The sequence below is a fragment of the Panthera leo genome, chromosome D4 (assembly GCF_018350215.1).
Source record: "Panthera leo isolate Ple1 chromosome D4, P.leo_Ple1_pat1.1, whole genome shotgun sequence".
Taxonomy (NCBI): Eukaryota; Metazoa; Chordata; class Mammalia; order Carnivora; family Felidae; genus Panthera; species Panthera leo.
Genome location: NC_056691.1, coordinates 43438040 through 43461809, shown reverse-complemented (window position 1 = coordinate 43461809; position 23770 = coordinate 43438040). Strand labels below are relative to the sequence as shown.

The following is a 23770-nucleotide window of genomic DNA, read 5'->3' as shown; positions in this document are numbered from 1 at the left end:
TTTGGGACCTCCCAATAAGCTGGTCGAATAAGCAGGCCAAGACTATTCCCATGTACATTTGCCCAAAGAAAACTAACTTTAAAACATTCCTGGAAGAAAAGGAACTATACAAGCCCATTTTCCATTCCCCAAATGTCTTTTTACCCCTAGGGCAGGCTTTGGGTTTCCACTGGCAGGGGGTATGCTAATGTCTCCATGCTCTTGGGCATCTGGTACAAGAACTTGATATATTTCTCAGCATGAAAAGTAGCTCCGTCCAGATTTATGACTTGATTAAAGCCTTGCCTTCTCCAAAATGGTTTGGTTATTGCTTGGCTACTGCCCTCAGCCAGTACCTTAGGATCTGATTATTCTCTTACAGGTAAGGAAGGTGATTGCCATTTATGATGTCCATACGTACAGAGTCTCAGCTATGAAAATATAATTGCATTGTCTAAGTTAGAGTTTGGCACTGCTGAACAACATGCTTATCCAGGGTTGACTGGGCTACCTGGGGGTGGGGGTTTGGAAACTGGTCCAATTTCTTTAAATTCACATTAGTGTTGACGGGGATTGAAACTATCTAAAGTGGATAATACACAGAGTTCCCATGTGTCCTTCTCTGCCAGCAGGCTCTTGGCATGAAACGCACCTTTAAAAACACATCAGCATTTTTTTAAAGTTTCAAATTTCTGGGTTTATAAGTCCCTGGTTGACTCTACCCTCAGGCTGCTGGCAGGTGCTACCAGGCCTGCAGGAGGAAAGACTGGGGTGACCCCAGAGGAGGCCTGGCTGGAGGCTGTCTGGAGCAGAGGAAGGGAGTTTCAGTCCACTGATGAGATGGCCTTTTAATGAAGCCCAGAATGTGGATCTTGCTTGGGCCATACCATACTTTTGAGGAGGGTCCCACGTCTGAACCCCCCTCTCTGTGTGTGTTTAAAGGTTACACCCACCAAGTCTAGATTGTGTAAGGAATGAGACTGATATTTCACATTTGGCCCAAATGGGGACAGTATTTCAGGGCTTTCAAGAAGTCCTCTGTAATAATCTAGGTGCTACTGCTGTGAGAAATGATGGTTTCAGACTCTATGAATATTCTCTTCCCTTGCGGAATATAGCCGTCCTCACCCCCTCACGCCAGCCAACGGAGAGGCCAGCTAGAAAACATCCAGATTAGGCTGGGGAAAAAAACAAAAGCCAGCAGCAGCTCAGAGCCAACATGCCTTCGTGAACTCAGCCTAGGTTTGGCTCGCTTATGGGCCAGAGTCTTTGCAAAATAAATAAAAACCCACACACGCAAGAAAAGAGCCTTCGCTCACAGCCCCGTACACACCCCATTTCAGTTCTCCTCTGCTGAACCAAAGCCACAGAACAGCAGTGGATGTGAAGAATGGCTAATATTCATAGCAGGTATCCTCAGAGGCCTGACTGGGGCACACCACAGAGTTCAGCGGCAAGTCACAGGAAGGAGTAACTGCTGACGAGGGATTCCAGGGTGAGCGGTAGGGGTGGGGCTGCTGGGGGAGCATTTCCAGGGTGAGTGGTAGGGGTGGGGCTGCTGGGGGAGCATGAAGACCTTGCCTGAATTTATTATTCCCACATAAGCCTCCTGGGTCTTGAGACTCCAGAAACTCCTCAACAAAGTAAAGAAAATAATAAACAATGTGACTGAGGTGAATAAGGGGAGGGTTAAGCAGGCGGGCTGAAGCAGGGATGGGAGCCATGTGGAGGGAGAAAGGAGAGAGATGGGAGGGATTTGGTGGTGAGTGTTTGCAAGAATGCTGCTGGCTAACTCTGCTGGTGTCATAATATGTTCTGGCAGGTGATGTCTGGCCTTTGGCAGCCAAGCCGGAAGAGTGTGTAGTTTGTGAAGGGCCCAGAAATAGAGGTGTCCTATGAAGAGGAGGTCAGAAACCTACAACCCTGACTGAAAAAGCCATCACGGAAATGGGACACGGATCTAAAGAGCAGAGAGTGGCTGTCCAAATGCCTGCTCTTTGTCTGGCAACATACATTTCTGATACTGATTTGTTTTGGATTCTAATCCTCGTTGCGTTTGGTTCTCAGATCTGCCTTGGTCCTCTACAGTGCAGAGACTCCCTTGGAACATTTAGTGTGCTCCCTGGTGATTTAAGGTTGAGGTGGTAAGTTCAGACCCTCGGGGCAAATCTGACCTTGGAAAGAATCACCTGGACTTAGAGACCCTAAAACCAATGCAGTCTCCTTAGGGAACTTGGGATTCTAGGCAAAGTAGCCCTGAGTGAGGCAGAGGGCATGATGCTTTGCTGGGAACAGAGAACTTATTGATTGAATTCATTCTTTATGGGCTTTCCTATTCTCCAAGCACTCACATCAGGTGAAAGTAGAGGGTCTAGAATGGGAGAGGAAACAGGGCTATTTGCCTAATCTCTATACAACTGCTGGAAGTGAGAACTAATGTTCCCACTGAGCTTCTCAAAGGCATTCCAAGGACAGTAGAGATATGAAAGGCTAAAGATCCAGGCTTGGGGAGAGCAAAAACACGTACCATGGGGATAGGTAATGCCTGTTATTCAGTAACCTCACCGGGTACCTACACTCCACGTTAAAAGGTGCAATTAGCATTCCACTACTGTTTGGCTCCTAGAGCTTTCTAAAGACTAAAGCTGGGAAATACCAGGAAATAGGGAAAGAAATAACTCTTCCTATAGTAAGGAGACTTTTTTTTCTCCTAAAATGCATTTTTGGATTATGATTTTGCAGGGTTGGACTGAAAGAGAAGTGTTTACAATAAGGTGCCCACACATTGCTATCTCTTTGTCAAAATAATTTCTTAAAAACTAAGCAGTAGAAAGATCTTTTTGTCATTGTTGATAAGAAAGTCTAGAGTGAGAGTGGGCAATTTTTTTTTTTTAAAGGCCGCACAATACATATTTTGGACTTTGTGGTCCATATGGTCTCTGTCACAACTACTCAACTCTGCCACTATAACTTGAAAGCAGCCACAGACAATAAATAAATGAAAAGGGAATTAAATGGGCATAGCTGTGCCCAACTAAAACCTCAATTACAAATAGGTGGTAGCCTAGACTTGGCCGAAGGGCCAACTCTGGTCTAGCGTATGAGATCATTAGAGTTTCTGTATGCTAAGAACCACACAGTGTAGTAAAACCACTAAATGCCTGTGCAGGATGTATTTTTACCTCTACAGACAACTACCATTTTCACAAGAGAATAAAGATGAATTCAATACCTCCTTTGCTATGTAACAGGCTCAATTAATTGTTTTAAAGAAAATCCAGTGCATGTTCATTATAGGTTAGAAGTTCAGATAAATATAAGAATAAAATAATCCTGGGGCGCCTGGATGGCTTGGTTGGTTAAACACCTGACCCTTGATTTCAGCTTAGGTCATGATCTCACAGTTTATGAGACTGAACCCCAGGTCAGGCTCCATGCTAACAGCAAGGAACCTGCTTGGGATTTTCTCTCTCCCTCTCTCTGCCCATCCCACGCTTGTGCTACTCTCTCTAAAATAAATAAATATTAAAAAAAAAAAAAGAATAAAACAATCCTAATCGTATGAATGTTGTTTCTTCTAATCATACATGTGCACATATATCACTGAATAGGTTGATAAATCTCAGTCTCATCAATGAATATAGGTCTACATCTTTCTTTTAAATTGCTGCTTAAGATTCTATGTGTGAATGCATCAGAACTTTTGTTTAATCAATTCTCTATACATAATTACGTTGTTTCCAATTTTCCATTAATATAAACTAAGGTATAATAACTTTCTTAGTATATATAATCTTTGCATCCAGATATCTCTTAGGTTACATTACTGAGGTAGCATTGCTAGATCAATAAGCATCATTTAAAAATATATTGCCTCGGGGCGCCTGGGTGGCGCAGTCGGTTAAGCGTCCGACTTCAGCCAGGTCACGATCACGATCTCGCGGTCCGTGAGTTCGAGCCCCGCGTCAGGCTCTGGGCTGATGGCTCGGAGCCTGGAGCCTGTTTCCGATTCTGTGTCTCCCTCTCTCTCTGCCCCTCCCCCGTTCATGCTCTGTCTCTCTCTGTCCCAAAAATAAATAAAAAACGTTGAAAAAAAAATTAAAAAAAAAAATATATTGCCTCCAGAAATGTTATTCTAATTTATGCCTTGGGCAACAATGGATGACGGTAAATGCCAACTGATTATTGGATATTGTGGTTGGTAGGCAGAATAATGATCTTCCAAGGATAATCACATCCTAATCCCTGAAACCTATGAGTATGTTACCTTGCATGGCAAAAGAGGCTTTGCAGATGTGATTAAGAAAGGATCTTGAAAGGATCGTGAAAGGGAAGATTATCCTGGATTATTCAGGTGGGCACAATGTAATCATAAGAGTCCTTATAATGGGAAAGGAAGTGGGCCAAAGTCAGAGAGAGATGTGAAGAAGTTGCTAGATGTTGGCCTTGCAGATGGAAGAGGGCCAAAGGATGTAAGTAACTTCTAGGTGCTGGAATAGGTAAAGAAATGGATTTTCCTATAGAGACTCCAGAAGGAACACAGCCTGGCTGATCTTGATTTTAGCCAAATAAGACCCATTTCAGACTTCTGGCCTCTACAACCATAAAAGAATAAATTTGTGTTGTTTTAAGCCACTAAATTTGGGGAAATTTGTTACAGCAGCAATAGGAAACTAATACAGATTTTGTAAATGTTTTTCATCTTTGCCAGTCTCCTCATAGTTAATTAATATTGTCTAATTATTATTTGCATTTATTTACTAGTAAGATTGAATCTATTTTTGAGCTTTTAATGTATAGCAAGTCATTAGTTGCTGGGTCATGGATATCTTTGAGAATCTGAAGAAAGTTTTATTAGAGAAAAGTAGGTTTGCACATATGCTAGGGAGCTTACAGCCTCTTAAAGCTCATGGTCCCCAGGATAAGAGCTTCTAAAAAAAAAATAAAATAAAAAAATTAGACTTAGAGAGCAGGGCTGGAAAAGGTACCAATGATAGCATTCTCTTATTCAAATCCAGAAACATAAAACATGCTAGTACTCCCTGGCTACATAAGACTTGATGTTATAAAAAGTGCCTGGCTTAGAGGGTGGTCACCAGTGATCTGGCCAAGCAGATCCTTCCTGCAACACAGAATACAAAGACGAGGTACTGTCCAGAGCCCCCTTTTGTTCTCTACCTGTTTTACCCTCTAGCTTTCAAGCCTGGAAGCAATTTGGTTTCTGTTCAGAAATTCTTACACCAGCCATTTCTTTCCGTTTTCCCCTCTTAAACAATTAAGTCTAAAAGCCACCAGGTGAAGCCAAAGAAGGCAGCAGCATTCATAGGGAGGAGGTGGGAAGTCATGGTAGACCAGAGTGGGGCACTAGGCCTGAGCAGGGTGAAGAGGGCATCTACCTGAGGATTGTGGTGATGGCTTGGTGAGGGGTGTCAGACCCTGAGTGGGATAAAGACCACAACTGTGGGGGGTAGAGACAGTGGTGATAGATTATACTGAGAGGGTTTGATTAAATAAGTATATATATTAAGGGTAGTGGGAGACGGATAATTGCAAATATTGAAAGGGTAAAAAACAGAATAAATACTGTGGTGTTGGACAATAGTTGGAGATGTAAGGAAGGACTCATGAATCCCAATATACAGACATAGAAATAAAACAAATGTGTTTGCACGTGTGTATATGTATAGATAGATAGACAGGTAGACAGTTTTCATTTCTCTGCACTGAGAAGGACTGAGAGCAGTGATACTCCAAAAGCAATGAACAGACCTGGGTCAGAGATCTGGGTTTCTAAATATCAATTCTCCAAGGCTAGAGCAGGTAAATTTCAAGATGAGACAGAGAGTAAGAAATTATCAAAGATTCATATGGACATATCAAAGGGTACAGGAATCACCTTAAAGAGGCTCTAAATGACTGAATCTGAGAAATTTCTTGCATAAAAGTAAAACAGGTTAGCAATAGATTATAGCCCATTCAATAAGACAGGAATCTGTGAGTCCATGCAGATATAAATAAGTAAATGAATCAATTGAGTATTAAATGAGGAACAGAATATTTAACATAGTCTCAAAGCATCTCTTCACAAAATACATATTACAAGGGCAAAAAGGGAAACTTTAGAATGAAAAAGCCTGGCAGATACCACCTTAAACAAGTGATTGGAATTAACATGAACCGTAGTGGTACAATGGCAATCATGATCATGTGATCGGGTGTAATGGGAAGAGTTCAGCATCACTTCTGTGATGTTTCTGCCAGAGATGCATAACTTGAATCTAATCATGAGGAAACCTGAGACAAATCCAAATTGAGGAACATATTTTAAAATAACAGTCCCATAATCTTCAAAATGGTTAAGGTCATGAAAGTCAAGGGAGCCTGAGGAGCTGTTCCAGATTGAAGAAGACTTAAGAGCCATGAAAACTAAATGCAGCATGGGATTCGGGACAGATTCTTTTGCTGTTAAGGACATTATTGGGACAACTGCCACAACGTGAAGGAAATGTACACTGGGTGATGGGGTATTGTGCTGTCAACTCATTCGGACCAGGTAGAAAAAATTCTTTATGTTATACTTCCAACTTTTTTGTGAAATGGAGATTATGTCAAAATAACAGTATGGTAATGAAAAAAGCAATTCTTATACCAAATCAAGAAATAGAACAACAGGTGTGGGAGAAAAACCTTCTCTATCTGCCAAGGCCTTAGGATTTAGAGGACTGGGGGATTGATAAACACCAGCACCCAAAGCAGTAAAATTGCTGACGGTTGAGAACATGGGGTTGTTGGAGCTTCATTTCTCATACGTTTCATCAGATTTTAAGTACTTTTAAAGATTTGAGGAAAAATAGCAGCATTTGAATAAAACAAAGTTATTATGTTACAGGTTTTGTCTGTAGTGTTTAATGGATAAATAGACATTTTCAGAGGACAATCTGGGTGGAGAAAGGAGGGAAAATCCTTCAAAAGTCATGGAATGGGATGTGTTTTTTGCTTTATTGAATATAAAAAGCTTATAGTTAAAAGTTTGTAAAGACTTCTAAATAAAAGTTTTGTTTTATTTTTGCCTCCAATTTCACTTTGTATCATATTTTCTAACTCCACCATTTTATGAATGATTTCAGTGTGCTTAGAAGAAGAATCTTCCCCCAAATCTCGAGGCCCTCTCTATGTTCCTGACTTACATTCAGAGCTAACTGTGATGAGTCACTCCCTGAAGCATGGCTTTGAGCAAGGATCTGAGATACCGCAAAAGTTCATTAAAGTTGAGAATAGCAGGATTACAAGGAAAATAATTAAGAGGGGGTGCAGTCTTTATTGTTCATATAGGAACACTGTGGTCATTTTCTTCTGGGCCTAAATTCTTCTCCTGGGCTCAGGAAGCTGGCAGGACAACAGACAAGCTTGTGCCGGCTTCTCTCTGTTGATACCATTTCAAAGAGTCACACATTAGACACGACGGTCCCTGCCATGCTCCAGAAAGGGCCTTGAATGAATTTTTGGTCTTATCTCCTGGCAACAAAAGACACAGGGAGCTCATTATTTCTGGGCTGGCACTGCCCGCAGAGAAATGGAGAATTCCATAATCATAATGGATTTTCACATAAAAACGTTCTTGACAGAATGATGATTTTGGAATGAAACCTGTCTTTCTACGTACCTTTCAGAGATAAAGTAGGAAAGGTGAATGACAAAAGAGAGGTTAAACTTTTAAACAGATACAGACATCTTACTAGCTTATGTTTCTAGAATAAGAGTACAATTATTATTGTCATCATTTCTTCCCTTTGGACTGAACCTACTTTCTAAGATTTGCTCTGACAGGCTGTAGTGGATAGGGAACAGCAAATGGTCAACAAAATTCTTTTTAGCTGAGTAGGTTTTCAGAGATGGTGCAAATCCTCTTCTATATTTAGGAATGCTACGTGTGCTCCTACCATGGGGATATCCTGGCAAAATCTCTCTCAGACGACCCATGAGAACACTGAAACAAAACCAGAACCCAACTATACCAGTGTGTAACCTCATTAGGATTTTAAGGGAGCTGAAATGTGATTCTGACTCACTGCCTTGCTCTCCTTTCTACCAGCAAATGGAGGATGTTTTCTCAAGTTGTTTGTCCTGTGTATCCATAGAATGGGAGACCTAGAGCATAGGCTGAGTGATGATCAAGATGTGGAATTCTTTTTTTTTTTATTTGAGAGAGGGAGAGAGAAACAGAGGAAGAGTGTGAGTGGGGGAGGGGCAGAGAGAGAGGGAAAGAGAGAATCCCAAGCAGGCTCTGTGCTGTCAGTGTGCAGCTTGATGTGGGGCTTGATCCCCAAAACTGTGAGATCATGACCTGAGCCGAAATCAAGAGTCAGACACTCAAATGACTGAGCCACCCAGGGCCCCAAGATGTGGAATTCTTGGCATAGAGTGGAGGTGTATGAAATATTTGTGGAATTGTGCTAGGTTTCCAGCCCAGATTTTATTCATTTATTCTTGAATAGTTAATACATATACTTAGAAATACTTCATATGATTCAAAATTTAAAGGGTAACTAAATGGAATGTTGAAATTCTCCCTCTCATTTCCCCCTCAACTTTCCCCAGCTACATGGTTCCTCTCCTCACAGGGCACCAGTGTTCCCAGTTTCTTATGTATCTAGAAAGTACTTTTTTGACATAAAAGGGGACATTAAAACTGATGCTCTCAAGAAAACTACCTTCCTCTTTTTTGTTTTCCTTTCAAGAGCAAAGAACAATTAAATGGGCTGCTTTTTTTTGGTCTAAAGCTATAAGAGCCTTAAAGTCAAAGGAAGCCCTCAAATTTTAGTGTTAAGGCCAATATCCATGAGTAACAAGAAGTTAAGGAGTATGTGTGTGTGTTGGGAATGACTTCTTATTCAGGAGAGAAAAAGGAACTACAAAGCAGAAGCCGGGTGATAATTCTGCTTCACAAAAGAAACTGAAGCTAATTCTGGTAAGAGGCTAAACAAACTTGATTTCCCTAATATTTTCCAAACTCTGCTTTTCCAAACTTTTCCTGAACACAGCAGGCATAACACACAAAAAGATAAAAGATTGCAAGCTCCTACAAGTGGCAACAGGTGACTGATATGAGACAAGGTCCTGGCTGAGTTTTGATTCCATTCCATTCCATTCTGTCTCAAAAAACAAGTGAGTCCAGGCATCTGTACTCCATGGGCCAAGCCCATAGATGTAGAATAGGACTGTGTCTTCTGCTTTATACTACTCCCTGTCTCTCATAAGGGATGCCTAACTCACATCTGTGTCCCTTTCTTGGCCTGTCTAATCCCGTAAGTCCTGGTGCTGCTCAGGTCCCACTTCTCCATGAAGTCAGCTCGGGTGCTTTGAGTCCTCTATATTTTATCAGCAACAGTCTCCCAAGGGTTAAAAAAACAACAATGCAATCTACATTCCAGTAGCAAAGAGAAACAGGTAAGGAAACTGCTCTCGGCTGGAAGCTAGGGTCTTCACAAATAGTCCAGAATCCCTGAGATTCTGCCTTCTCTTTGGGGTTCTAGAAATCCCACCTTTACCTCCATCCTTACCTCTAGCCCCAGGATCAGGGCTCATAGAGTACTTTAGAGTTTACAAAAATTTTTTACATATTTAATTTCATTTGACTCTCAAATCGGTCCTCAGAGATGGGTTATCAACCCATTTTACTCATGAGAAAGGAAGGCCCATAAAGGTTATGTGACTTAACCATTGTTCAAGTCCTATTCCAAAGTTCACACCCTTTTCATCCTTTTGCTTCAGTAGTGGGCAAAAGCCCTTCCCTTTTTCTTGCTTAATTTATCTGAGATAGGCTTAAATTGTCTGAGGGAACCTGACCAAAAAGTATGTTAAATTAGTAAATATATAAATTAGCTAGTAAATATATAAAGGAAAAATAAACAGCATAAAATGGGTAAGTTAGTTGAAAGGTAGGTTATCTCTGCCTTCAGGACTTGGCCCCTAAGGGCATTCTCCCCCACTCCCCTACCTTTTCCAGCTTTATCGAGATATAATTGACATATAACATTGTTTAAGTTGTACAACACGTGTTGATTTGACACCCTTGTTTATTGCAAAATGATTACCACCATAGCTAACCCCTCCATCACCTCACATAATTACCATTTCTGTTTTGTGAAAGACCGGTTAAGATTTCCTCTCTTAGCAACTTTCAGGTATATAATACAGTATCCCCAGGGCATTCTTAAGTTTCTTGGTTCTCCCACTTCAAGAAGAGGAGGGCTGGGGCAAGAGCGTGTACTGCCAAGATACTAATGACTAGCATTAGCTGAGCATTTACTGTGTGCCAAAGCACCATTGTAAGCACTTTATACGTATTACCTCATTTACTCCTTTCAAAAGCCCTGGAGGTATATGCAGTTATTACCTCCATTTTACAGTCAAAGGCAGAGAGAACTTCCAGAACTTGCTCAGGGTCATACAGCTGTTACCATGCAGCCGAGCCAGGCATTCTGACCAAGTCTGCACTCCTAACCACTGTGCTGTGCAAACTCCAATGTGCATGTGAAGGGCACCAACACAGAGCATGGGACTGAGGTGGATAGATGGGAATAGAACTTTCAAAAGAGAACTGAAATCTTGGTCTTTTATTCCAAGTTCACAGAGCAACCATTCAGTGCTTTTTATTCTTTCTCCTCGTCAACTTCTACTGCTTTCTTATCATTCCTTCTGTGTTGATATGTTCTAACTAGATAAGAAGTTTCTGGATGTCAGGGGGCCTACATTGTGCTTGTCTGTTCCAACCCAGCATGTGGCATAGAATGAACCCTGAATGATTTTTAGCCAGTGATGTACGCTCAAAATGGCAACAAACTCTGATCCTATAAGGAAGAACTTGTGCCAGACCACAGTGAAGAAGAGAACGGACTTCTTGGTTCATAGATTCAAAGGGAAGCAAAGGATAGAGGCAAGAAATTAACATACGTTAGTATCCACTTTGTACCAAGATTAAACTGGGCAGGTTGCATATGATATGATTTCACTTAACCTTTATCATAATTAATTCTGCAAGATGGGCATTATTGCTATGTTCTGAATGTTAGTGTCCCCCCTCCCTAATTCATGTGCCGAAATCCTAATGCTCAGTGTGATGGTATTAGGACAGAGGACCTTCGGGAGCGTATAAATCATAAGGGTGGCAGTCTCATGGAAAGGTCAGAGACTATGGAGATCCATCCCTAGCCCCTTCCACTTTGTGAGAACACACCAAGAAGGTGCTGGCTATGAACCAGGAAGAGGGTTTTCACCAGAATATGACCACGCAGGCACCGTGATTCTTGCCTTCCTGTTTCCAGAACTGAGAAGTAAATTTCTGCCATTCTGTAGCATTTGTTATAGTAGCCTGAATGGACTAAGACAATTATTTATAACTGAGGATTTGGTAACAGGTCTTCTAACTGAGGCACTACCCCTGTGCTCTTCACTGTACAAGGTAGGATGGGAACAAAGGCAGGGGGCCTTAGGTTCATGATCCTGTCTTCCCTTCCACCATCTGCCTCTGGGCACGATGTAAAACTGCCTCTAGACCACATAGATGCAGGAAGGCATGGAACCAGAGTCAGTATTTTCAAAAGCCAGTTCGGGGTTGAGGAAGGATTTATTAGGTAAAGTGGAGAGTTCCTCATTTTCCCACTGATGGACTTTCAATACCAGTCTATTTCTGGGACATCCGACTCATTCACGTCATTCCTGTTAAACATGGCGGGGAGGGCAGATGGGTCTGCGAACTGTGTCCTTGTGCCAGGAAAGGGCAGGGGCAAGTGTAAGTTTCTCAAGGTCCCCATTTCCTGACTATTGGAGTCTTAAAATAAGCTCGTGCCTGGATGCTTGCTGTGGCTTGGAACAGTGGCCAGGCAGGGAGATTTACTGCCTCGCTTTCTGTGTCCAACTATTTTAAGTGTCACTTATGCTCTGGTGTCTTTTTAAATTTATGGATGTTCACTCCAATCTAAAGAACCACAGTGCTCCTTCCTGTGGCTTCCTCATAAATGCCCTCTGAAATACTGATTCAGTTTTATAGTATATGTGCTACAGAGCTTCCTGCAGTCCCTATGGGGTCTCTATTCTCTACTTTGGATTTTATTAAAAAGAAAAGACAAAAGTGCATAAGTATGTGCCATAACAACCACAAATGCTGACCTTTCTTCTTAATAGCAAAGCATATTCTTTTTGTGGGCAAAGCTATAGGAAATCAAAAGCATTTTCCTTGTGACATAAAACCTCAGGCTTTCCATATAAATGAGGAAACAGATGCCAACTCATGTCTCTTCAAAAAGGGTCAGGATAAATTCCTCTTCTATCCTTCTCCTCATTAAGTATGCTAGCCCTCTCCTATTTTTTTCTCTGCATCACTTTAGTTTGCCATGTCTGTAATTTCTGATGGGGTGGTCCCCCATTGTGGATTAATTTTTTTACCTAACTTTTGGCCATCAGAACTTGCTGTTCCCATAACTATCTTTAGAGAGGAAACAGTGATGATCTTAGTTTTCCAAACAATCATATGAAAAGTGGTTTCCCAACAGATGTGGCCGAGGGTACTCACTGACTGTTGCTGTGTGAATTGCCTCATAATGGGGTGCAGGAAGTGCTCAATCCAGTCTGTACCAGAATAATCAGGAAGTGTACAGGGTGGGGCGAGGGTGGAAGTATGTGGGACAGATGATAAAGTTATAATTGTAATAGAAATGAGATGGAAATGACTCAAGAGGATTTCTCAGCCAAGGCCCTGCTACCTAACCCTGTTTAAAAAAATTTTTTTTAACTTTTATTTATTTTTGAGAGATAGAGGCAGAGCATGAATGAGGGAGGAGCAGAGAGAGAGGGAGACACAGAATCCAAAGCAGGCTCTAGGCTCTGAACTGTCAGCACAGAGCCCGAAGCGGGGCTCAAACCCACATACCATGAGATCATGACCTGAGCCAAAGTCAGACGCTTAACTGAGCCACCCAGGTGCCCCTACCTAACACTGTTTTAAATCACCTGAGACTATTTAGACAGCCTCTTTTCTCTTCAGGACCTAGAATCTAGTTGGGAGACCTGACACAAATGAGAAATACCTTTAATAATAGAAAATGTGGAAAGCTCAGTGTCCTATCAGGGGTCTAGAGCAGGGGTTGACTATTCAGCTATGGTCTGGATACTTGGAAATCAACTTTTATTGGACCACAGCTACACTCATTTGTTTCTTACGGTCTATGGCTGTTTACACCTTAGAGTTGAGTCCTTGCGATAGGCGTCTTATGGCTCTCAATACATAAAGTACTTCCTTCCTATCTGGTCCTTTACAGAAAAAGTTTGCCCAACCCTGGTCTGGAGTAGATGCCTCAGGAGGTCAGCAGGAGAGATCAGTTCAGGCTGGAGCACTGCAAGAAGGTTTCACAGAATGGCTTGAACTGTGCCTTGAAGACTTCTAGGATACAGCCGGAAATGAAGGGGCAGGGGAGGGTATTCCAGGCAAGGAAAGCTCAAAGCCATGGCAATTACTAGGGAACATTTTGATTGGAATGGAGGAATCATTTGAGATAGGAATAAGATGGAAGGATAAATGTAGAGGGTAGGTCTGAATAGCAAGGAGGCTTGAATACCAGTTTAAAATTTTCTAAATGATAAAGCCTCCCATTTTCCCATATCAGTCTCTACATGAGTAGAAAGGTTTGCAGAAGTGACTTTTAAAGTCCATTCAAGCTCTGAGAATCAGTTTTCAAAAGGACTGATGTCTACCCCCACCCCCAGAAATTCTGTATTAATTGGTCTCAGGTAGGACATTTTTTAGGTTTTAAATGTTTATTAGTTTTTGAGATAGAGTGCACGTGTGCAGGGGTGGGGGCAAAGAGAAGGGAGACAGAGGATCCTGAAGCAGGCTCTGCACTGACAGCAGAAAGCCCAACCGGGGCCTCAAACTCATGAGCCATGAGATCATGATCTGAGCCGAAGTTGGATGCTTAACTGGCTGAGCCACCCAGGTGCCCCTAGGACATTTTTTTTTTTTTTTTTTAACTTCTCAGTGACTCTCGTGCAATTGGGAACCTCTTCCTTGATGAAAGAAATGGCCAGGCACGTGCCTGTAGAAGCCCAGCTCAGAGCCAGGTAGATGTAGCAGGTGCCCAACACATGTGAGTCAAATTAAGTCAGCAATATTGGCTTGTACCAGAGCCAGCCTGATAAACCTCTGTTTTACTAGAGTCAGCTATATAACATTCAGCTGGCTGCATGGTTTCCAATAAAAGAAATCACTTCTGCCTGCCCTTGCCTAATCCTGGAAAAGCCCATGATGCTCAATGCGATATTGAGTCTGTTTATAAATTTGGGCATTTATAGTTTTTTTCTCTCACTGTTATTTTAACATGACCATTTACAAGGCCTTACACAATTTGCCCTCAGCCTTGTTACGTCTCTGATCTTCTCTCTCTCACACACAACCCCGATGACTCCATTCCGGCAACACCACACTAGCCTCTTTGTTGTTCCTTGAACACACTAGGCATGTCCCTGCCTCAAAGACTCCACACTGGCTTTTCCACAGCTTTCCCTCCTCTCCCCTTTCCTTCCCTTTTCTCCCCTCATCTCCCCTCTTCTTTTCTTCCAGATGTATGCAAGGCTCAATAGCTCACATTCAAGTCTTTGCTCAAAGATTACTTTCTTTGTGAGCCTTCTCCTGCCAATCTAATTTAAAATTGCATCCTTGTTCCCATATCAGCACTTTCCATCTTTCTTGCTCTATTTTTTTTTCCATAGCACTTATCTAATATACTCCACTTTCCATACCTTCTAATATACTGTGTCATTTACGTCATTGTGTTTATTTTCTATTTCCCTTAGTACAATGAAAGCTATGTGAGAGAAAGGATTTTTATTTTGTTCCCTGCTACATCCCCAGTGCCTTCAATGGTGCCCCAGAACACAGAAGGAACTCAGTAGGTATGTGTCTATTGCCTCAGTGCTTGGAATGCTTTTACTCATCATTTAAGACTGAGTTTGAACAATTCTCTGAAGCCTGCTGATTTTCCTTCACCAGAGAAGGGGTCCTCACTCCCCTGGCTTTTTTTTGCAACTCTTCAGAGATTTTCTCACGTGGCTGACTTTTCTCTCTTTCCTACTGCTTCTGAGATCCTCCAAGGCTGGGAGAGGGCACAAGGCCCAGCATCGAATGGAAACTGGACAGGCGTGTTAAGGAAATGAACCAGGATTTAGTAACAGAAGCTTTGACTGTCCTTCTCTTCACACCAATGCTCTCTGCAGTCACACACCTAGGTAGCTCTCCCTTTTATTCCAACATGTTGACTTGAGTGGTCTGAAATGTGTCATCATCACATAGGAGGTACATGAGCTTTACTGAGAATTGTATGGATTACTATTGCCCACCCCCACCTCCCATGTTAACCTATCTGCCATGTCCTATCAGTGTTATGTCCTACATGTCCCTGAATTAGTTCACTTCTTTCCATTCTCTCCAGCTCTCTACTCTCACCTGTCATTATCTCTTACCTGGAATACTACCTGAATGGTGGACTCCATCTAGTCTCTTCCCTAGAACCTATCCCCTTCACAGTAACCAGAACAAGCTTTTAAAAACACAAATGAGATGATGTCTCTCTCCTGCTTTTAAACCATTCAGAGACTTCCCACTGCATTTAGTGCAGAGTGTGAAAGTCTTACCAGGGCTCACAGAGTGCCAGAAACTTGCTCTTGCCTCTCTCTTTAGCTTCATCTGAGGCCACTCTGCCCTTAGTTATGGCTGTGACACTTACTCAAATACTCTAGGCTTTCTTGCTTTAGAACCTCTGCTGGTTCCTCTGCCTTGAAATGCTCTGGAACTCCTCTGACTGGAATGCTCTCTCATAACTTCCAGCCTCTCTTCCAATCCCAGCGCAAATATCCCCTCCTCAAGTGTCCCCAAAGCACCAGTTCTTACTCTTTTGATCACAGTCTTCCTACTTGAATTACTTTCCCTACCAGACTCGAAGTGCCCCTGCTAGAATTCAGACCACATGAGGGCACATGTTAATGTGCTTCATTACTGTTTCTTCAGATCTAGATTAGTGCCTAATGCATAGGAAATGCTCAATAAATTTTTCTTGAATGAATGAGAGCTAGATTTATCTTATTTACTGTGTGTCCCTGGCCCTAGCACAGTGGCTGGCACATAATAGGCACTCATCAAATATTTATTCAAGGAGCAAATTGATCTATCTTTGAGATAGTCCCTTCTTAGGCCCTTTACCAAGGCTTTCAACTTCGAACATTAATATTTACTCAACTATTTTCTGAAACATCCTCCTACCTTCAGGGGTTTGTATGAGAACAATATAAACTCCACCTTAGGCTCCAGACCTGGGTCCCATATATTCCAGCTACAGCTCCCTTGTTGACGTGGTAGGATTTGTAGGAACTGCATCTATACCAGCCAGGCTGTGCAATTCTGGGCACTTCAAATGAACAGAGAAGAAAATGGGCAGGCCACCTGTCTCAGGTGGCCAGAAGGAAAACACCACTGCCTGGCTGTGGTGTGTGGCCCTTGGCCTCCCTGTCTGGCTTCTCCAGGGATGGAAGGGCTCTGAGAGGTGGGGCTGTTACCATGCAGGGCCCTGGGGAGCATGTTGACGCTGCTGAGATGCTACTGTGTGTGTTGGCTGTGACCCTTGAGCCCTGGCTGGGGAGAACGGCCAGGCACAATGATTTCTTTCCTGGAAAAACTTTACTTTGCAAACCCAGGTTGGAATGCCTAAATCGCTCTTCTCTTGGTAAATCACAAGGTATGAGAAAAGGCTGTGCTGTTTGGCTCTGTGGGACTAGCCTAACATGAGTTTCCAGTAGAGAGGTCAGGAGGACTGTCTCTGACTTGGGCACCGCATATGGCTTATGTCTTCTAGGCCATATGGTTTCTGTCACAAGCATTTGACTCGGCCATTATGGTATGAAAGAAGCCATAGACAATACAAAGGTAAATAAATGGGTGTGGCTGTGTGACAATAAAACTTTATAAAAATAGGTAGTGACCTAGATTCGGCCTGGAGACTATAGTTTGCCAAACCTGTAAAACATTATCTCTTAAAAGTGCTTATGTAATACTTCTAGAATGTGATTGCAAAATTTGGGTATCAGCTTAGTCTAGGCAAATATTTATTTATTTATTTTTTTTAAATTTTTTTTTTTCAACGTTTTTTATTTATTTTTGGGACAGAGAGAGACAGAGCATGAACGGGGGAGGGGCAGAGAGAGAGGGAGACACAGAATCGGAAACAGGCTCCAGGCTCCGAGCCATCAGCCCAGAGCCCGACGCGGTGCTCGAACTCACGGACCGCGAGATCGTGACCTGGCTGAAGTCGGACGCTTAACCGACTGCGCCACCCAGGCGCCCCTAGGCAAATATTTAAAACATACACATAATATATATGTGTGTGTGTGTATACATCTACAAGCACTCATATATATATATATATATGTATATATATATATATATATATATATATATATATATATACACACACATATCTTGCACATATATGTATGCCTCTTTCCGAGCAAAATGGAGTAAAAGAATGAATTTACTTTCCTGCTTAAAATATTAAAAAATGAACAAAATGTATAAAGCACTGGTTTTCAGAATATTAGGCAATGAATGTCACTGATCCCTGAGAAATAGGAAATAAAACAAGGTAAGCCCTATGTTTCCCCAGCTTCAGTGCTGGGGAGGGTTTCCAGGCTGCAACACAGGAAAACCTATGTGTAGCCCAGTGGACTCCTGAGTTTAGGAGAGGGAGCTGAAAGCACAGGAGATCAAGGTGGCTTGAGTTTACAGAATGGACTATCAGAGAAGAGAGAACTGGAGAGGGAGGGAGAGGGAGAGGGAGAGGGAGAGGGAGAGGGAGAGAGAGAGAGAGAGAGAGATTGAATGAATAAATGAATTCCAGAAATCTGCAGAAGGTCCGCCTTGCATATTCAATAGAATCCACATCAGTGCATGCCTGTGAAGAACTACCAGAGGCAGGGAAAAGGGAAAGAATTAGAGGTAGCAGCTTCTGGGGCTCACACAGGGTACAGAATAGCACCTGTTCCTATCAGCCAGACTGGAAAACCTCATGATTCATAGGGTGTTGTGTAGAATGTGGTATTGATGTAAAGAGACAAATATATCACTGAAACAGAATGGTCTGGAAATATACCCACACATATAATGACAACTGATTTTCCACAAAGGTGCCAAGGCAATTGGGTGGAGAAAGAATAATCTTTTCAACAAATGGTAGTGGAACAAGTTGGGTAACCATATGCATAAGAATGAACTTCAGTATATACCTCACACCCTTGGTAAAAACAAACTCAAAAGAAATGATAGACCTAACTGTAAAACCTAAATCCATACAATATCGATATAAATCTTCTGGAAGAAAACATGGAAGAAAATCTTTGGGACCCTGAAGTAGGAAAATTTCTTAAATATAACTGCAAAAAAACCATCTATAAAATTAAAAAAAAAATAGGTGGGACTTCATCAAAATTAAAATCTTCTGCTCTTTGAAAAACACTAAAAGAGTAATAAAGACATCCACTGACTGGGACAAGATATTTGAAAATTATATATCTAATAAAAGACTTGCCTTTAAGGTATATGGAGAACTCTCAAAATTCAATAAACAAACAACCCAATTAAAAAAAAAAAGGTAAGAAAACTGAATAGACACTTCACCAAAGAAGAAATCAGGATGGCAAATAGCACAAGAAAAGATGCTCAACATTATTAGCTATTAGGGAAATACAAATTAAAACCACAATGGGAAACCACTACAGACCCAGTAGAAGGTCTCAAATTAAAGACTAACTGTAGTCTGTGTTGCCTAGGACGTGGAGAAACTAGAAATGCCAGATACTGCCAGCAGGAATGTAAAGTAGTACAACTGTTTTAAAAAACAGTCTGGCTGTTTCTTAAAATGTTGAACAAACACCTACTATATGATGCAGCCCTTTCACTTTTAGGTGTTTAATCAAGAAAGATGAAAGTGTGTGTCCACAGAAAGAAGGGTACATGAATACTTACAGCATTTTCACTTGTAGCAACCAGAAATGGGAAATGACCATTCTGTTCCTCAACAAGTGGGCGATTAAACCAACTATAGTCTATGTGTACAACGGAACACTAGTTGACAAAAAGATGCACTGTTGCATGTTACAATATGGATGAATGCCAAAATAATTACCCTGGGCAAAAGAAGCCATTCTCCCTGCGGTATGGGTCCTTTTATAAAACATTCTAGAAATATAATCTGATCTATACTGAGAGCAGATCAGTGGTTGCTGGGGGTAGACGAGGGGTGGGGCAAAGGTGTGAAGGCATGATTTTATAAAAGTAACTTTTGGGGATGATGAGTATGTTCATTATGTTGACAGCAGTGATGGTTTCATGGATTTATCTGTGTATCAAAACATCAAATTTTAGACTTAAAATGTGTTGTATTTATTTATACCAATGCCAATTATCTCTCATTAAGGCTGTTAAAAACTTTTATGTCAAATATATGTCAAACATATATAAATATGTATTCTGTCTTACAAATCATTAAAGTAAGAGATTTCTATCAATCAATGGAAAAGGACCTGAACAGGCAACTCATAAATGAATGCAAATGATTAATAAACATTAAAACCAAGAATTTTTAAACATCGTAAATAAAAATTTTAAATGGCATAATTTTCATATTGTATTTTATACTATTGTGTATTTACCAATTTAAATGGTAAATGTAAAAACTCTTGGTCATATATACTGTTGATGATATTTTAGGGAAGTGAGAATTCTCACATTGTGCTGTGCACATATAAATAGATAACGCTTTTTTGGAGGGCAATTTGAAAAGAGCAAAAACTAAAATATACAAAACTTTTGACATAATAATTCCACTTCTAGAAATTTATGCCAAGAGGTGTACACAAACATTTTAAGAATAAGAATATTCACCACATCTATGTTTTTATATTAGCAAAAGATTGCAAGGAATCTAAAAGTTCAACATTAGAGAGTTGGTTGAATGTATGATACCTCCTACCAAAACAGCCCTCAAAATTAAAACTATAGAAGCATAGAGACATGGAAAGATAATTGCTATATACCAGTTAGTGAAAAAAGTTGCAAGCAGCATATAGAGTATGAGTTCATTGTAGACAAAAGGTATGTATGATGTGTATATTAATGGCTGGAAAAAGATATTTGTACTCGTTTTATCTGGGCTAGGCAATTATAGACAATTTTTAGTTTTTTATTTTTGCTTCTATTTTTAATTGTTCTACAATGAAAATATATTGCTCTTCTAAGGGAAAGTCCAATAAAAGTTTTTTTTTTTTTTTGCAAAATACCAATGCTAATGCCTTATAAATGATACTGTGAGAAATATTAATTTTGAGTCTTAGCAACCAAAAAAATTTTTAACAGAAGGCTGCCAAAAGGTGTAGGTGCTGCAGGGCGGCCTGAGATGCTGCTGCTCTAAAATTGGAGCCCCAGGACCCAGACCTGGACCACTAAAAGGGGTGGCATGGGCCTTGCCCTCCATACACAGCAGTTGGCACAGTTCAGGCCTCCCAGCACAAAGGACAGCTGTAAAATAAGGGCAAAGAAAATCAGCACCCGTCTTGCCTAGGACAATGAATCTGTTTGGGTTGGGTCCACTCTGCATGGCTGAGCCTCCACTGGGCATTTTCTAAGTCTGTGTCATACAACAAAGGGTGTGAGAGCAACAGAGACTCACTGGTCCCAAGTCTTCACTTACAGTTATGGAAAGTGAGTCCCACATAGGCCCATGCACATGTTGCTCAATCAACATTCCTTCTTGAAAGTTCCAGCAGTGGCTTGAAGTGGGGTCAATGCCAGAGTGTCTGTCAACTAAAATAGTCATTATTGGAATAGCCCACCCACTGGGAATCTCAACACTTGAGTCTTAACCAAGAAGAGTTAGCTCTGATATATGGCTCTGAAAAACCTCACATTTCCCTTTTTTCCTTCTGCCATGAAAACATGAGAATCAAGGTCCATGAGTTATTGTCCGTATGCCACAGAATCATGAAGTTCTCTGAATCTGATGCAGACAACCGGTCTGATAGATAGTAGAAATACATACACCGAATACAGGAATGTCACCGTTTACTGGATACAACAGGGTTGACAAATGACTTTCATCCTATATAGCAACTGCCACCATGCTTGGTGGGAATGTTAAAATGAATTCCAAGGCAGCACCTGGGCTGATGAAAAAGAATGTCATGTTTGATTGGAAATGTGTAGGTTGTGGCAGGGGCAGTTAACAGTATCTTTGCCACATATTTCCATCCCGGTCTAGAACATCTGTTACTCTCAAAATAGGATTTCTTCCTTGAATTGCTCCCACTATTGGTTACTCTTACAGAATATCAGATTAAGTCTGTCAAATATTACTTTTACTATATCATTTTCCTACTTAAAGCCCTCTAAAGATCTGTCCCCATTTCCCACACAGTAAATCTGTTTCCTTAGTCTAATAACAGTCTTTGACACTGTTTGCCATTCAGAGTTCTCAGCAGCGCTACACAGAATTGCCTCCCTGACCTATTTTTGTACCCAGAACACACACTCTGGTCTAAAAGGGCCACCAAGAGGAGCCAGGGATGGGAACTAGTCTAAATAAGAGCAATTTGACCAACAGATCTAGGCCCTGGTATGTTTCAATTGACCTACTTTTCAGAGTCTTGATACCTGACGTCATTTCTTAATTCATCTCCACAATTCCATATAGATCCCTCTTACTTCTATAGTGCTGGCATGACATCAACATTCGCTGCTAGAGTCCGTGTTGCCCAAGAAGTTACATTCAGGGCCTTTATGGTTACTGACTCACTGTCTCATTCAAATGGAGCAGTTTGGATGTGAACTAGGGTGTTAAGGTGTCTCTTACCTGTTAGATTTAAATACCAGTCTAAGGTAACAAAGCACTATAGACTAGCAAGGGAATGCAGCCGCATAAAGCACAATAAATTCTTATTGCTAATGACAACAATGAGACAAAATATTATTCCAGAATAAGGGAGAAAGAAAGTAAAACTATCATGGAAAAATATGAGCAGGTTAATTTTTCCAGCATGCTGACTGGCACCTGAGTGTCCCAAGGTTGTTGAAACTTGAAAATAAACAATTGCTGTGCACTCTGCTAGTGACTGGGCTATGATTAATAGTTATGACAATTTCTTATAGTGATGAGTCTAAAATAAAAAAAGTTTACTATGCTCACATTTAGAACAAATTTACCATTTATAAGCCAACAAAAAAGCAATTTGAAACTTCTATGAATTCTGATCAACACGATGTAGAAAAGCTCAATGCCACGCTTGTGTAACTTACAGGAAACAGGGCTACTTGTCATTGCATCTGTGTCTTATTCTTAAGGTAAGATCAGAAATAAAAAAATTGTAAGCTTTTGCCACGTGGTCATATGCTATGAGCATTCTTTGTTAATTTTAGATGATAAGAACCGAAGGTAATCTTCCTGTGTTGTCATCCTAGAGATATCAGTCCCTGTGGCCATGTTGATAAGCAATCACCAATATGATTAGGAACCCTTTGGCTTCCTGTTCCTTGCTAATTGGTGGGGATGAGAATAGAGAAACTTTCAACTTTGAGCCAAAGTCACCATTACCATAGTCACCATTATCAACATTTGGGGCCACAAAGAATTAGCATGAGGATGTCCCCCATTTTGTAGACCTGTTTTTTTTCCCAGGCCTTTGATGGAAGATAATTCTTCTTTTCCACCGTGACCATCTCCAGAGGTCATGACTGGAGTGTAGAGGTTCCTGTGGCATCTCCATGTTTCTGGTGTGAAGGGTCCAGGGCAGGATGCCTTTGCAATACTTCTCTGCTACCAGAGGGCACCAGCCGTATGGGCAATAACTTGGTGAAGGTTCCCAATGACAGGTGTCAGGGAAGTTGTACTTGGTAAAGTTATTTAAACACTTGCTTTGGAGGAGCCCATCTGGGTTGGTTTTGGGCCCTACCTACAGACGGCTGGCCTAAATAGAATTGTCTAGCTTTTTCTTCTTGAAAGCTGATTATAGCTCTAGTTTAGTTGTGAGAGGGTCATGGGGGCATACTGAGGCATGGTTGGCAAGGGGAGAGGGGGGTGGAGGAGCTATTTTTACTGCTTTGCTATTTACTGTTGAGTGAGTCAATCTGATTGAGAGGATCTGGACTGTGGCATCAGCCCAAGAGGATTCAGAAAGGAGCCATGTTGGAATCTAGACAAGCTAGAGTCCAGACTAAGATCTGCACTCACCTCACATGGAAAGTCAGCCAAGTTTCCACTGGTGAGTCTGGATTCTGTAGGCAATTTAGTGATTTCCTGTTGGCTACCCCCTACTGCTGCCTCCCTCCCACCTGCAAGCAGTCACCCATCCATAAATCCTGTCCAGCCCTGGATTTCTGCCCAACGTTCCAGAGAATTGGACTCACCAAGGAGAGCAGAATTCCCAGGATCCAGGACCAGCTGTGCTCCCAGAGGAGATGTCAGCACTGAAGGAAGGTTCGGTCCAGTGGCTGAAAGCAAGGCCCTGATGTCTTCCAACTGTGTGGGGACTCGGGGAGGATCTGTGGGAAGGCAGATGGGGAGTCAGACAGGTTAAAGCGTGAAGGCTGTGTTCAGGGGAGAAGGAGAGGTGGGCATGCACCTATGTGTGTCCACGTGTGAGGTGAGCATTACTATGATTGCCTCCGGTGCCTATCAAGGTGAGTCTGAATTTCAAGCTTAAT

General features: G+C 41.5%; 1 protein-coding gene across 2 annotated transcripts in view; it reads right to left on the bottom strand.

The window, feature by feature from the left end:
* The window catches only part of ADAMTSL1 (ADAMTS like 1), a 378657-nt gene that overhangs the window by 48026 nt on the left and 306861 nt on the right, over nt 1-23770 (bottom strand). For both annotated transcript variants that reach the window (XM_042913347.1, XM_042913348.1), the window contains one exon: nt 23474-23608. In XM_042913347.1, the coding sequence (XP_042769281.1) occupies nt 23474-23608 (135 nt within the window). The remainder of the gene's footprint in view (nt 1-23473; nt 23609-23770) is intronic.